The 13696-nt window shown below is 42.0% G+C and overlaps 2 protein-coding genes across 5 annotated transcripts; one reads left to right on the plus strand and one right to left on the minus strand.

Annotated features, from left to right (window-relative positions):
- Positions 1-449: 449 nt before the first annotated feature.
- LOC103970259 (MADS-box transcription factor 50) lies at positions 450-5023 on the minus strand. 4 transcript variants are annotated; one of them, XM_065175430.1, is made up of 8 exons: positions 4793-5023; positions 4465-4676; positions 1744-1822; positions 1226-1287; positions 1053-1152; positions 932-973; positions 812-853; positions 450-736 (listed from the first exon to the last, which is right to left on the minus strand). In XM_065175430.1, the coding sequence occupies exons 1-8, from the start codon at positions 4907-4909 to the stop codon at positions 599-601; spliced, it is 792 nt and encodes a 263-aa protein (XP_065031502.1). In that variant the 5' UTR covers positions 4910-5023; the 3' UTR covers positions 450-598. The 4 variants fall into 4 exon arrangements, with proteins under 4 accessions (XP_065031502.1, XP_065031503.1, XP_009382238.3 ...); XM_065175431.1 differs by having other exon boundaries at positions 450-727; positions 4793-5009; XM_009383963.3 differs by having other exon boundaries at positions 4465-4721; positions 4793-4921.
- A 5997-nt stretch (positions 5024-11020) lies between these two features.
- On the plus strand, positions 11021-13233 carry LOC103970260 (scarecrow-like protein 8). Its single transcript, XM_009383966.3, has one exon. It carries the CDS (start codon positions 11292-11294, stop codon positions 13032-13034), a length of 1743 nt encoding a protein of 580 aa, XP_009382241.2. The 5' UTR covers positions 11021-11291; the 3' UTR covers positions 13035-13233.
- The last annotated feature ends 463 nt before the right edge of the window (positions 13234-13696 follow it).

Here is a 13696-nt window from a genome sequence, read left to right on the forward strand (position 1 = left end):
ATCGACACGAGATTAACGTATTTTGATAATTCAATATCTATATTAACATAAAAAAATTAAAATATTTATCATATAAAACTAATTATGAGACTCTTGAGTTACGTCACTTCAGTGCAAATTCGCTTATATCCCTCTTATATAAATTTAAAAAAAAAATTCTGAAAAGAAACTCTGGAGTACCAAAGTATTTTCTCCTATCGTAATCATAATAATGTTAGTCTTCTAATAAATTTGAATTGAATTAGGACTGGGTGGTGTAGTAAGAAACCCAACATTGAGTTACACTTCATTCTTGATATCATTAAAGTCTAGATATGGATGGTTAAGCTTGTTAAGTGTAAGGTTAGAAAGTAACAAAAAGTATAGCTGAATGGTAAAAGCTAATTAAGTTCAACATCCTTATCTGAGTTGTTTCCAGTTTATGATACAGAATTTAAGCATGCTTTTGAATCAAAGAAAGGGCTAAATTTCTTTCCATTAAAACTGGCAGAATTTAGTTATTCAGTCGATTAATTTCTTTAAAATCTTCCTGAATTCGAAATAAGGAAAACAACATCAGCTGAGAAAGGAATAAGTGAATCAGGCCTGTAGTTGCTGATCAACTGTATGTTCCTCTTCCTGGACATCTAATGCACAGCTTTGTCTCTACATCACTATGTTGAACAGCTCCATTGTGGGCTACACCTTCCCCTAAAGTAGCAGTTGGAGATTTAGCCAGTCCCTTGCACTTCAGATACTAATAGATATCAAATCACTTGCCAAACTATGCCATTAAAGAAAAAGTATATAACATGCATGGACTTAGTTATACCTTTTCACGCAGTGATTCGTTCTCCTTGGTTAAGGATCTCTCCTGAAACATGGTGATTTGATAACATTGGCTAAAATGTCGCAAAGCTAACTAGTATACAACAGAGTTCAAGTAATCTACCTTCTCTTTGAGCTGTGCCATCTGCTCTTGTAGCAAATGATACTGGAATGAATCAACAAGAGGTAAGTATATTTTTGGTCGATAACTTGACAGAAATGAAGTAAGTTCTATTCTGACTTGCCTTCCTTTCTCTTATACTGTGTAAGCTTTCTTCTAGCTTGCCCTCCAACTCATGCAGTTCATCGAGCGAACATGACCCTAGATTTTTGCCCAACAGTTTCCTGCATGCTTCTTCATGTAATTAGGATTTTAATTCCTGCTTGTTGCAGTATCGTGAAATTGAGTAGAACTCACTGTTTAGAGGCTTCAATAAGTTCAATCCTCTTTGATATCCATGCTGCTTCATATTCCCCTCCCTTCAACACAATCAATCTAACTCTTAGCTTTTAGCCACTGATAGATGCACCAGCCTTTAAGTTCACACTTCATTGCATATGCACTGATCTACTTGCATGCTAGAGAATATTAAGAACGGAAAATCCTTTCTCACCTTTATCGCAATTAAAATGATTCAACCACTAATTAAAATCTTTAAGGCATTTTGCCAACTGTAGAATATTTTTTCCAGCGTAAAGAAATGTGCAATCCTTTCATGTCATTAGTTCCGAGTAAAAAACCATCTTCATTAAACTACATACGATTAAAATCTTCCTTCAGCATATAGAATCTGAGATAAATATATTTCATATTTCATAAAGTAGCATAATGAACTTTGTGACAGAGAATTATTCTATGTGAAAATACCACAAAAAGATAGGGTCCCACTCTGACGACAGATAAAACAATAGAAACTAAATGGACAAATGCTGCACCTCGATATCTTGTTCCATTTTTGTGCTGATGCTATCTTCTCTTGAATGTGCGCTGTAGCGCTCGATTGCACTTAGCATACTGAAGAATCACAAAATGAAACAAAAGCTGGTAAAGAATTGAGTTGCAAAATGAGAAAGTAATACAGATAAAGTATGCGAATGTACAATACCACTGGAAAAGCATATTAGTTTCTGTGATCAATATGATAACAAAAGATTGATAGAAGATAAGATTTCCTATTGTTAAGGAAATCTCTATATTCTGTTAAGGAAAATTCTCTATTCTGTTGAGGAAAATCCTTCCTCTTAATCTGTATAAATAGGAGAGGGAATTAATGTATTTAAGCTAAAGTTTCTTAAATAAAACTTATTCTTTGTATCGATCCAAGATTGGTTATCCTTGTGTCAGGAGTACCATCTTACGGGGTATGATAGAAGATAAGATTTTCCCAACTATATGGGAAAATCTTCTATTCTGTTGAAGGAAATCCTTCCTCTTAATCTATATAAATAACCTATATAAATAGAAGAGGAAACATGTTAATATATTTAAGCTAAAGCTTCTTCAAATCTTTTTATCTTCTATTCTATTATTCTATCCAATGACGTGCATATAGAACAAAATAGTTCCTATCGTCGTGTTGCTTGACTCCACTACGAGAGGAGTGATGACCTACTGTTGTCAGGAAGTCGGACAGCCACTATGAGGGTTAGAACGTAACCAAACTCACCAATCTCAGGTCACATCAAGTTTGCAGATATAAAATGGGAGAAACAAGAAATTCCACATCTAAACGTCTGATGTTTATATTTTGTCATTTCTTAAATTATTGGAGACCATAAAATACATAAAAGCATAAATTATGTGTTCTCCTTGTTATGTTTCCTAATTTTTACATGTGAAATCAATAAAATTATTATTTGATACTAACACACGCCATAAAAAAAATTATATCGAATCAGGTTGTCAAAGTTATACGATGATAAGATTGTTTTTTCATGATCTGAGTGATTAACTTTTAGATTAGAATGTAGTCAACCTGGATGAGAGTGCATAGATTAACCTTTCATTGATATTTGAGATTGAAGGTAAACATAATTAAAGGATCGACATACATTGAACTCCCATACTCATTCTCAAACAGCTTGATTTGTTGTTGTTATGCTCCAAAGCTAGTAACTTTAATTATTAAAGCTCAAAATATATTTAGAAAAGATTGAGCTTAGCTCAAACTTGATGAAGCTAGTTGGCCTCATCAGATGTAAAGGTTAAATATGTATGAGGTTTCTAGGATTTGGCTCTTCTAAATCCAACAGTAATGAACACATCACAATGAACATCCACCTCAATCGATATGCAACAAGTATCACCGTATGAGACTTATAGAACTATGCCAAAAGAACAAAGAAAAAGAAAATTTTGGGACTGCATATTGGCGAAAAGTTCCCATGTAGAAATTATATTTCATCTAAAGGAAGGAATTTTTCTCATGTTTTCACACCATTGCTTCTCATTATTTTTTTGTTCCAAGTGAAGGTGGATTATGTTTGGGTCTGTCAAATTTTCCATGGATATGACAGCCAAAACACAGGCCAACCTCAACACAGAATGTGTTTGACGACTATGAAACAAAATTCAGGCTAAATAGATCTTTTTTTGTGAGCTAACAAATACCCTCTCATCACAGCAAATTTTATCTATATATTTATTAACTGCAACCATAAAGGTGTATCCATTTATTGGTTTGCATCACTGAAGGTCTAATTTTGGGTACATAAAATTTGATATATTATTGTTGTCTTGTTCCAAACTTTGGTATTTTGGAGATTCATTTAATAGCCTTGTCCAAATATATTGCTATAAAGTTCTAAAATAGCTACCAATTTAAAGAAGTTATTATATATAGTATACATTGTTTAGTGTCATTCATCAGAGACAGTACAGACGCATGAAAGAGTGACATAATCTTCAGATTATATTTTTGAGAGTTTCAATTTCTAGGATAGCTACAGGCCTACTGTAAGATACGTGAGTGATAGGTGACCAAACATGTACTAACCGATGCTTTGGCTATATAGTCCACCAACTGAGGTCTCCTGATTCGTTTGTGAGATGATATGCCCAGAAGAAAAAAGAGACAAGAAATTATTAATGCAGAAATAATTCGAACAGATGGTGCATGTTCACTTGTTTAATTAACGAGGGAACAAGTGCTATATGCCTATTGTTCATTTCCATATTTTCCGTCTTATGTATTCATTTGATATATTTATGAAGGATGGCTTTATGTAAATGTTATCTGACATTCTAATTTGCTGTTCCATCTGTAGATCTGTGAATAAAGACCACTGTACTCAAAGGGACGGACATGAACCGATCAGAACCTAGCAAGCTCGACCACTTTTCCTTGAAGGAAGTGACATCGAATGAGAACCATTTTATATCTCGAAGCAAAAAAGGTGTTGGAAATCCAAGTCGGAGGTGCCTGAGAGACCAAGTCTGAAATGTTTCTTTCATGGAGATTCTTCTACTTTGAGATTATGATGTCGTAAAATGATGATGGGAATCTAGGCCTGAAGCTGACGAAGGAAGCAGGTGCATAGATCCCCATGGAATATTCAGAACGAGATACTGGTTTATCTGGCCTTCTCTGATCTAATTGTTGATCCTCGAAACTGAAAAGAAAATGAAAGATAGAGGAGGAGGGCATCGCATCTCACCTGGAGCTGGCGAACTCGTAGAGCTTGCCCCCGGAAGAGAAGATGATGAGCGCGACCTCGACGTCGCAAAGCACCGACAGCTCGAAGGCCTTCTTCAGCAGCCCCTTCCTCCGCTTCGAGAAGGTCACCTGCCTGCTCGTTGCGTTCTCTATCCGCTTCATCTCCCTCTTCCCTCTCACCATGATGATCTCTCCTCTTTTCTTTTTTTTAAACTGAGATGAAGAGAAGTGTGCTTACCAACCCACACAAGAAGATACCTATAAAGAGAGAGAGAGAGGTTGCAGAAGTAGATGAACTCCCAAAGAGAGATGGAAAGAGAGGATCTCACCAGAAATGGCAAGGACAAGAAGAAGGCAGGCGGTGTTTTCCCCTTTCTCCTTTGCCTACTGTGAGACGACTCGGAAGAAATAAAAGGCAATGGTGGGGCGAAGAAAAGGTAACCCATTCCATTCTAGCTGAAGTAGTAGATCAAGCCCGAGAGAGGGAAAGGATCCATCCGTTTGTATCCCAAGTTGTCGTTGCATTGCGGTTGGATGTAGCTGCTGTGGGGAGAAGAGGGGGTTAAGGAAATGGGAAAGAGCCATTTGTCTCTTTCAGCAGCGCTGGATGTGCCCGTCGTTTCCCGAGCATCGAGCGAGTCTATCAGGCTGGTAACAGCAGTACGCGAGAGATGTGAATTCCACTGGAAACCCCCCTCCCCCAATCTGAACCGTCCATTTTTTCCAGAAGATGAACGATCCAAATTAAGAATGGGATTGAAATGGACGGTGAAGAAGACACCTTCGTTATGCTTAACGAGTACAAGGCATCACGCAATAGGTCGGTGGGCTCATCCGGATCCGCCGGTCGTCCAATTGGGCTACAACAGCCGAGTGGGAACCACGCCACGTTGCACTACCCACTCCTGTTTCCTGCCCACGCCCACCGATTTGGAAGACGCCGCTGTCCCTCTTCCTGACTCCCTCTCTTTCATGGCTTCGCAGTGAAACCTGTGTGTGTGTGTGTGTCCCTCTCTCTCGCTCCCCCACTTTTCGAAGTGACTTTACTGCTTTCAAACATGTAGGCAAGCACCTTTTCCCCTTGTGTTAACCTGCGCTCTAATTTCTCCTCTCCGCGTCGTCCCGTGGGGTGGTGGTGATGGGTTTGTTGCCATTTTGGTGGTGGGTTTAGGTTGTTGGGCTTCCCTTTTCTCACGGCCATGGTTCCGGGACCAATGCGTCTGTCCCCTCTCAGAGCTTGCAGCATGATGGTTCAGTTCGCTTGGATGTTTCCCCAGAGGTAAGAGTACTAAACACTGCATCGCAGAGGACGCAAACGACGGGCCAATTAGAATGAGATCGTATAGGATGTATTATGCCATGCGGGCGTGTACGAGTTCACGAAGATAATACAGAGGTTCCAATTGGAAAAAGGAGGTAAGGTGGGGATGAAAAAGGAGACTCGGCTCCAGTGGAGCGCACTATGAGCACTCCATGTGTTTGTCAAAATGGCGTGCTGGTCCCTCTCCGGTATTTTTTTTTTTTTGGGTTGAATATGTTAGATAAGACTAAATTATATATATATATATATATAATAGGTCAATTTTGATTTGTTGTTCTTTTTTGGATGTTATCATGTCTCCAAAAGTTCAAAATTAAAATAAAAAATACAGTTGCAGAATTCGATCAAAGAAGAATATCTGGTAATCTCATATTTTATCTCATTCTTGTGAAATATTATATCGAGATGCATCGGATTAGTAGGATGCGATAATTTTTTTATTTATAATAAAGAAAATAATAATAATAATAATAAAATAAATAAAAGATAACTATTGGTCTCTTCCTAACTCGAAGAAATTAATATGATGGAGGTGATGGAATCACACTATTGAAAATATAATAGTTTGGAGATGATCGAATCGGAAATATAAAACTACTAAAAAGGTCTTGGGATGGTAGAATTATTCGATTAAAAATATAGTTATAGTCTCACACCACTCATATAGGTGGGTCATAACGTTCTAGTCCTAAGAGATTAAGGGTTGAAAATTTCATATGATATATAATTATAGCTTAAGCATAATAGTGTACCAACTAACTTCAAAATCTTTTCAGATTATTATAAGAACTTTGATAGATTATTATAAGACAATTTATCTTTGTCACTTATCTCTTGTATAAAAAATATATATTTTAATATTTTTTTATAGACTCAAATATAAGAATAAAAAATATATAATTATATCAAATCAAATATATATAATATTTTTTGAAGAAATAATAATTATGACTTGATTCAAAGAACAATCATCCTCTATATTTTTATTAATAAATTATAATCAATAGAGATTAATCTTAAATCAAGAATAAATATGATTTCTTTTATTTTTCTAAAATTTTTTTCTCTCTTTTGAGCAGATGTTTGACAACTTACGCATAATACCTCTAAACTCCAATTCAATTAGTTCAAAATGAATATATAATTTGAAAAAAAATTTGTAACTATTAATCTAGTGAGAGAATATTGTTTTGGATGTCATGTTAACTATATTTAATAAATTCTTTGTTATTTCTAGAAGCTTAGTATGTTTAATAGACTATTCTTCTCCTATTTCTTTGACCTTTTTTTCCTTCCTGTAAACAATTTATTTTTTCTTGTCCTTTCAAGGTTGATAGAAAAATATGTATCCTAATTATGACTCGACGCATGATAATTTAGTAGAAAAGCTAAGTCCCCATTAATGATCGAATCACATGAATATTAATTTAAAATGAAATATCAAAGAAAACCTTTACGCCACTGTAGGTATGACTTGCTATAAAACGAAAGGCATATGCCGGACTACGTACACTGCTTGTGTGCAACAGTACTCTCTCACAAATGGTTTGATCCATAGCAATGTTCAGTGGAGCTGCAACCCAGAAATAATTTGAACAGATAGTTCTCTGCACAAATGGTGAGCCGGCCGATTCAATCGTTGGCAGTTTGTGAAAGCGTCGCTCCAGGAATTGGAAGCCGTAGATTGCAACATGGTTGTGCTGGGCCGGCCTTCTTCTATCCTCTTATTTCTGTTCTTGTGTGTGTGATTCAAGTCTGCAATTGTGGCAGAAAGCAAACATGAAACACGATGCCGAGTGCAAACACAGCCATCGTATCATCATCTTGGCGTGCGTTGTGATGCGAATCCGATGTTTGTTGCGATGCCGGAGTAGCCGATCCGCTGCCCAAGGGAGCGGGGAGGACGGCTTCCTTCTGGCTGTCTTATGATGAGCGAACAACTTCTACTTGCAAAAGCGAGCTTGTCGGACAAGAGTAGTTTCATGGAGATGGCGAACGACTGTGGGATCAGCAATGGGGCTCCCATGTATGCGCTGATGCTGGGCAGGCATTAGACACTCTCGAGGAACATGGCTTGTCAAGGGATGCCGCTTTGGCTCTTTCCTCCTTGTAATGAGAATTTTCATATGGGAAAGGGAACAGTGTCTGCCTCGTTCGCAGATAGGACGACGATTCCACGGTAAAAGTTGTGGACGTCGAAGCAATGTGGATTCCTCGAGTGCTGGCGGATTTAAGTTGGATTTACGGTCTACGTTTCGATCATATCTGCTTAGCTTTACGGTCAAGCGAGACACCTCAAGAGTCCAGACGAAACAAGAGTCGTGAGCGAATGGCAAAAAGCTAAGCCTCAGTGGAGGCGATGATGGCGGAAAGACATCCCACTCCCGTGAAAGAACGAAGCAAACCCAAAGCATGGTCCCAAATCTGCAATACCTCATCGTACAGCATAAATGAAGTCTAAGGAGGTAGGAAGTGAAAGAGACTTCACGTGAGCTCAAACTAAAGAGGCCGATGAACGAAAGAGACCTCGTATGGCAGTATGGGTACTTTTGTTTAGGGGACCATTTACGTTTGTCTTCAACATTTGCCAAAGCTATCGATACATGTTATCGAATTTGATTCGACTTACTTGCTCTTTCATTAGGTTAGATCGGGAGACCAGCTTTTTAAGTCATGGGAAATCGGAAGGCACATCTTTCTTTCTTTCTTTTCTTCTTTTTTATATGAATGATATCAGCATCCAAAGACATTAACTATCGACGCTATGTAACATCGATCGTGATCACTTTATATAGCTAGCGTTGAAATTTATAGCGTAAATATTGTCATGGGTATCGCATCAAAACTACGACGAGCAATTAATCGTAATAATAATAATAATAATAATAATAATAATAATAATAATAATAATAATAATAATAGTTAGTAAATAAGGAAGCTTATATCACACTTTGCTGCTCGATGCTTCTTGTCGACACCATTCATATGTTGGATTTCCCGTTCACATTCTCATCTTTCTCTGTTCTCTCTCCACCTCTTATGTCTTTTTTTCCTCTCCTTTCCTTTCCTTTCAATCACCTTCTTTTTTTTATAATTTTATTTATTTATTATGTTTTTATTTTTTTTTATTTTGCATCTTTTAGTATATTGTGCTTGTTTTTCTTTATTTTATTTGATTATTTATGATCTATTCCTCCTCGGATGATCGTTCTTATTCCCAAGATGATTTTCTCATTGTTATCTCTTTTTATTGTATTTCATTTTTATTTTAACTTTCAACATATATTTATATTATGTTTGTAATGATAAATTTTAGTTGTTCAATCTACAAAGTGACATGGATCTAACTATGATCCTTTCCTAAAAATATCATAAGATGATTAGGAGTGAGAGCTGATGAGGGTAATAATGGTGATAAGACTCGGGTTGACGTCAGCTGTCCCAGATGACGCCTCGCGCCTCTGTTAACATAACAGCACCTGGTCAACACGGATCGGAACGCCGATCGAGGCACATTAACATCCTGCTCAAGCTCGGTCCTTTACGCCACGCCAACGTTGATGTCAGACGTTACCAGGAGTACGATTCTGCTCCCTGCAAGCGGGCACATCAGGCAATGGTAGCCTTCATTATAAAAACCCTCGCGCTCCGAGGAAAAAGGGAAGAGGAAAAAACTCTCTCATACTATCCACTAACTTGACCGTCGGAGGGGTCGGGTCGAGCCCTCCGACCCGACCTGTGTGCAAGTGCGAAGACGGAGCGCCTCCCACCGCGCAATCGGGCGAGGAGCCCCTCCTCGGTGAAAGCAGTCGTCGCTCCATCGCGATCGGACCACCGCAGTCAATCTTTTGCAGTCTCAAGAATCGTCCGAGGAAGATCCCCAATCATTCGGACCCGAACCCAACCGTGTCGGCCCCGAGGCCACGACTTAAAGTTGTTTACACTAACAAAAGCATTGAATTCTCTTGTTACGATTTTACAAGATTGCATTGGTAACGAGATCAATAAAAACCCTTTACTGCTCAATTCAACAATAGAATTTGAAAGATTCAATTAAAATTAAATCTAAAGAGAAATCAAGTAGATAAGAGATTAGATTGTGTTATCGTCATATACTTGTGGGGGGGTTTATATAGTAGGATAAATAACCTTAAGAATTTGACAAGTGTTCATGAGAATCGATATTAGTGATCCAAAATGATAATTCAAGTTATTTGGATTGTATATTTAATTTTTTATCAAGTTATTTAATGGTTCCTCGATTCAAACATTCTTCTTTAATATGGTATCAAGATATCGGACACATATTCGACATGTCAGATATATATATATATATATATATATTGTTGAGATATCAATTATATATTGTTGATGTGTTAAAAATATATTTTTTTCATGTTAATATTTTTATTTAAGTAATTAAATTATATATTTGCTGTTTAATTTTTTTAATTATTATGTTTATTTAATATGGATAAAGATTTATATTTATAATGTTAGTTGATGTTATTAATTTGATCTAATTTTAGATGACTGAAGTTTTATCTTATTTTTGTGACGATATGTTATTTTTTTTATTAATTTTAATATTTTAAAATTAATATTTTAATAAACATCGTTAGATCGACCCATTTTGTATGCCAAGAAATCGGCGCATACAAACCCTCAGACTCGGTTGAAAGCAGTCTATCCTAACGCGGTCAAACGCCACCGAACGGCAGATAAGTTAACCATGCATCGTCGTGAAGCGAAGTCATTATGTACTTGATTAGCTAATTTCTTGGCATATTGTGGACGTTCTAAAAGGCCAGTGGTCATCATAACGCAACGTTCCAGCGGCGCAGCGTATCATAATACGTACGATACATGGCTGGGTTGGAGAAAGTACGCCACCCATTTCTACTTTTCTCGACCTCACTCACCATCATCGGCCTTTATATCTATCTGTTAGTAGTGGGTTCAACATGTGAGAGCCCCCATCCCCAGGCACGGCCGCATGGGTCTCACCGCCGCAGAGGTGGGTCCCGCTTCCCTCGACCCGCGTCGCTGACCGACGAAACCCTGCGTGCTCGAACTCAAATGGTGGATGCTGCCAGGGTCATGGCCTGCGAGAGCCGTGCCGCAACCCGGTTGAGTCTTTCGGTGCATCATCGTAAAAATGGCCCGAGTCAGGATGATCCATCACGGTATGTGGCTTGCGTTTCCGTCGTTTACGTGTTATTATTTATTGTCATGGCATCTTCGAAGCGGGGAGGGAGACGACGGAGCAGGCAAGGGCAGCCACATCATGATGATGATGTGATACCGGGCAAAAGCAGCCAACCCCTCTCTGTCTCTCTATTATTTAGGGAGGAGAGGGAGACAGGGAGAGGGCCTTCCGGGTGGAACTTTTGTTGCGGAGAGAAAGCTGTTCCAGATGAACATGAGGCGCAGAGTAGCCACCTCTTGAGAGGAGGAACTCGCTGGTCGCCACCGTCACCCTCCCCCTTTGCTTGCTACGCTGAGTTATGGCGTCTGGGTTCCCTCCGACTCGCGACCTCGGGTTCGGGTTTGAAGCCGAACCCGGGAACCGACCGGAGGATGCGGGCCTCTTGAAGCGCTCCCTCACGGAAATGGAGGAGCGGAGGCGGCAACAGCTGCAGCAGATGCCGTTCCTCCGCTCGGTGAAGCAGCGAACTCATCTCGCCTCCCCCGTTGGCCGCCTCGCTTCACCCGCTCGTCTTCCCACTCCGTTGAAGTCGACTTCCTCTTTGACCACGGTCTCCTCCGAGCTTGCGCCCCAGAGGAGAGCCGATTTCGGACCGGATAAGGGGTCGGACGCGATGAGGAACCGGCTCCAGGAGCTGGAGCGGCGGCTCCTACTGGACGACGAGGAGGACGAGACCTGCGCCTCCGGTTCCGCCCTGACCGGCGCCGAATGGAGGGGCCAGGAGGTGCAGCAGATCATCTTCCCGCCGCCGCCGCCGCCGCCGGGCCTCGCAGCCGCGAAGAAGCTCTTGCCGTCGCCGACCAACTCGGCCTCCTCCACTGTCTCTTCCTCCGCCTCGTCCTCCCCTCCACCGCCTTCGTTCACGCCTCCTCCTCCGTCATCATCTTCTTCCTCTTCACGGCACGTGCTCCTCGACGCTGCGGCGTCCATCGCCGACGGTAACCTCGAGGCTGCGGAGGCGAACCTCGCCGTGCTGAAGCGCTCAGCCAACCCACGGGGCGACGCAGAACAGCGGTTGACTGCAATGATGTTCGCCACTCTCCTTGCTCGACTCAATCCTCCTCGAACCGGGAGATCTAAAGCGATCGCGGAGCTGTGCAGCGGGGAGCACTTGGCCGCCACCCAGATGCTCTACGACCTTTCGCCCTGCTTTAAGCTCAGCCTGATCGCCGCCAATTTTGCAATTCTGGAGGCCGTCAAGGACCAACCCAAGATCCATATCGTCGATTTGGATGTTGGCCAGGGCCGGCAGTACGATGCCCTCATCCACGCCCTCGCCGACCGTCATCGCTGCCGGCCCTCCTCCGCCCGCCCTCCAGCCGTTAAGATCACCGCCGTCGCCGATCCCACAACCTTGCTATACGGCAACTACGACGCCTCTAGCCTGAGCGAAGTTGGCGGTCGAATCGCTAAGCTGGCGGAGCGGGCCGGCGTGGGGCTCCGTTTCACCATCGTCTCCCGGCGGGCGTCTGAGCTGGACGCGGCGTCGCTGGGGTACGAGCCCGGCGAGGCCCTGGCTGTGAACCTGGCGTTCGTCCTCTCGCGCGTGGCGGACGAGAGCGTATCGCCGGCGAACCCCCGCGACGAGCTTCTCCGGCGGGTGCGCGCTCTCCGCCCGGCTGTGGTGACGCTGGTGGAGCAGGAGATAAACACCAACACCGCCGCCTTCTCCGGGCGGTTCGCTGAGGCGTGCGGGCACTTGGGGTCGCTGCTGGAGTCGCTGGACGCGACGGTGCCGCGGGAAAGCAGCGAGCGAGAGCGGGTAGAGGCCGGGTTGGCTCGGCGGGCGGTGAACTCGGTAGCCCGGGAGGGCGCGGACCGGGTCGAGCGGTGCGAGGTGTTAGGGAAGTGGCGTGCGCGGATGAGCATGGCCGGTTTCCAACCCATCCCGGTCGGACCAGGAGTTTCGGAACCGGTGAAGGCGCGGCTCGCGTCATTCCGGTCCAATCCTGGGTTCACGATCAAGGATGAGGCCGGCGGGGTCGCGCTCGGGTTCGGTTGGATGGGTCGAGTCCTCACCGTGTCCTCCGCGTGGCGTTAAGCCCCCCCCCGCCCACCCCATCTATCATTTATATTATTAGCAGCAGCTTAAATACAATTTGTAACGATAGCAATAGTTGGGCTGTTACCAACTTCTATGGTTTTATTTCCAGTAGAACTCATATATTGTTGATCGGCTATGACTATAATCCCGGTTTAATCTACGTAGCTCGAGAATAAATATCGTAGTCATTGTTGTCCTTTTTGGCTTGCCTCGGAGAATTGCTAACCCTTCTTCGCACCGAAAGCCCTGTGATCTTGTGAAGCTGCCACTCGGTGCATGTCAACATGCAGTGTTCGTGCGGAAGTCTGCAAGTTGTCATTACGGTGGTGGTGGACTTGACAGGATCCGTGATGGGAGACAACATGGCAGGAGAGCAGGTTGGCATTGCTGCTCGCCTACTCCAACCTCAACTTTTGAGCTGCATTATGATTCGAATTCTAAATAACCCCCCCCCCCCCGATTAAAGTTCCTGATTTTAAGAAATTATTTCTGTTGATGCTCGATCCGTGTGACCCCAAATCTGTTCTCGATCGTCACATTTACCACGGATTCTCTCTTGGATTTTGTGTCGGACATCCTGATAATTAAACTTTGACAAGTAATAGCGGATCACGAGCCTATGATTATTATTAACGTGTCATGGAAACGATGCCGATACA

This window comes from Musa acuminata, chromosome BXJ3-11 (assembly GCF_036884655.1).
Source record: "Musa acuminata AAA Group cultivar baxijiao chromosome BXJ3-11, Cavendish_Baxijiao_AAA, whole genome shotgun sequence".
NCBI lineage: Eukaryota > Viridiplantae > Streptophyta > Magnoliopsida > Zingiberales > Musaceae > Musa > Musa acuminata.

Excerpts from the sequence above, each read along its gene's own strand:
- LOC103970259 (XM_065175430.1), bottom strand. The coding sequence starts at position 4,909 with ATGGGTTACCTTTTCTTCGCCCCACCATTGCCTTTTATTTCTTCCGAG. Across the intron at positions 4,677-4,792 it reads TCTTGTCCTTGCCATTTCTG|TTTAAAAAAAAGAAAAGAGG; the intron begins GTGAGATCCTCT and ends TCTTCATCTCAG. Across the intron at positions 974-1,052 it reads ACAGTATAAGAGAAAGGAAG|TATCATTTGCTACAAGAGCA; the intron begins GCAAGTCAGAAT and ends GATTCATTCCAG.
- LOC103970260 (XM_009383966.3), top strand. The coding sequence starts at position 11,292 with ATGGCGTCTGGGTTCCCTCCGACTCGCGACCTCGGGTTCGGGTTTGAA.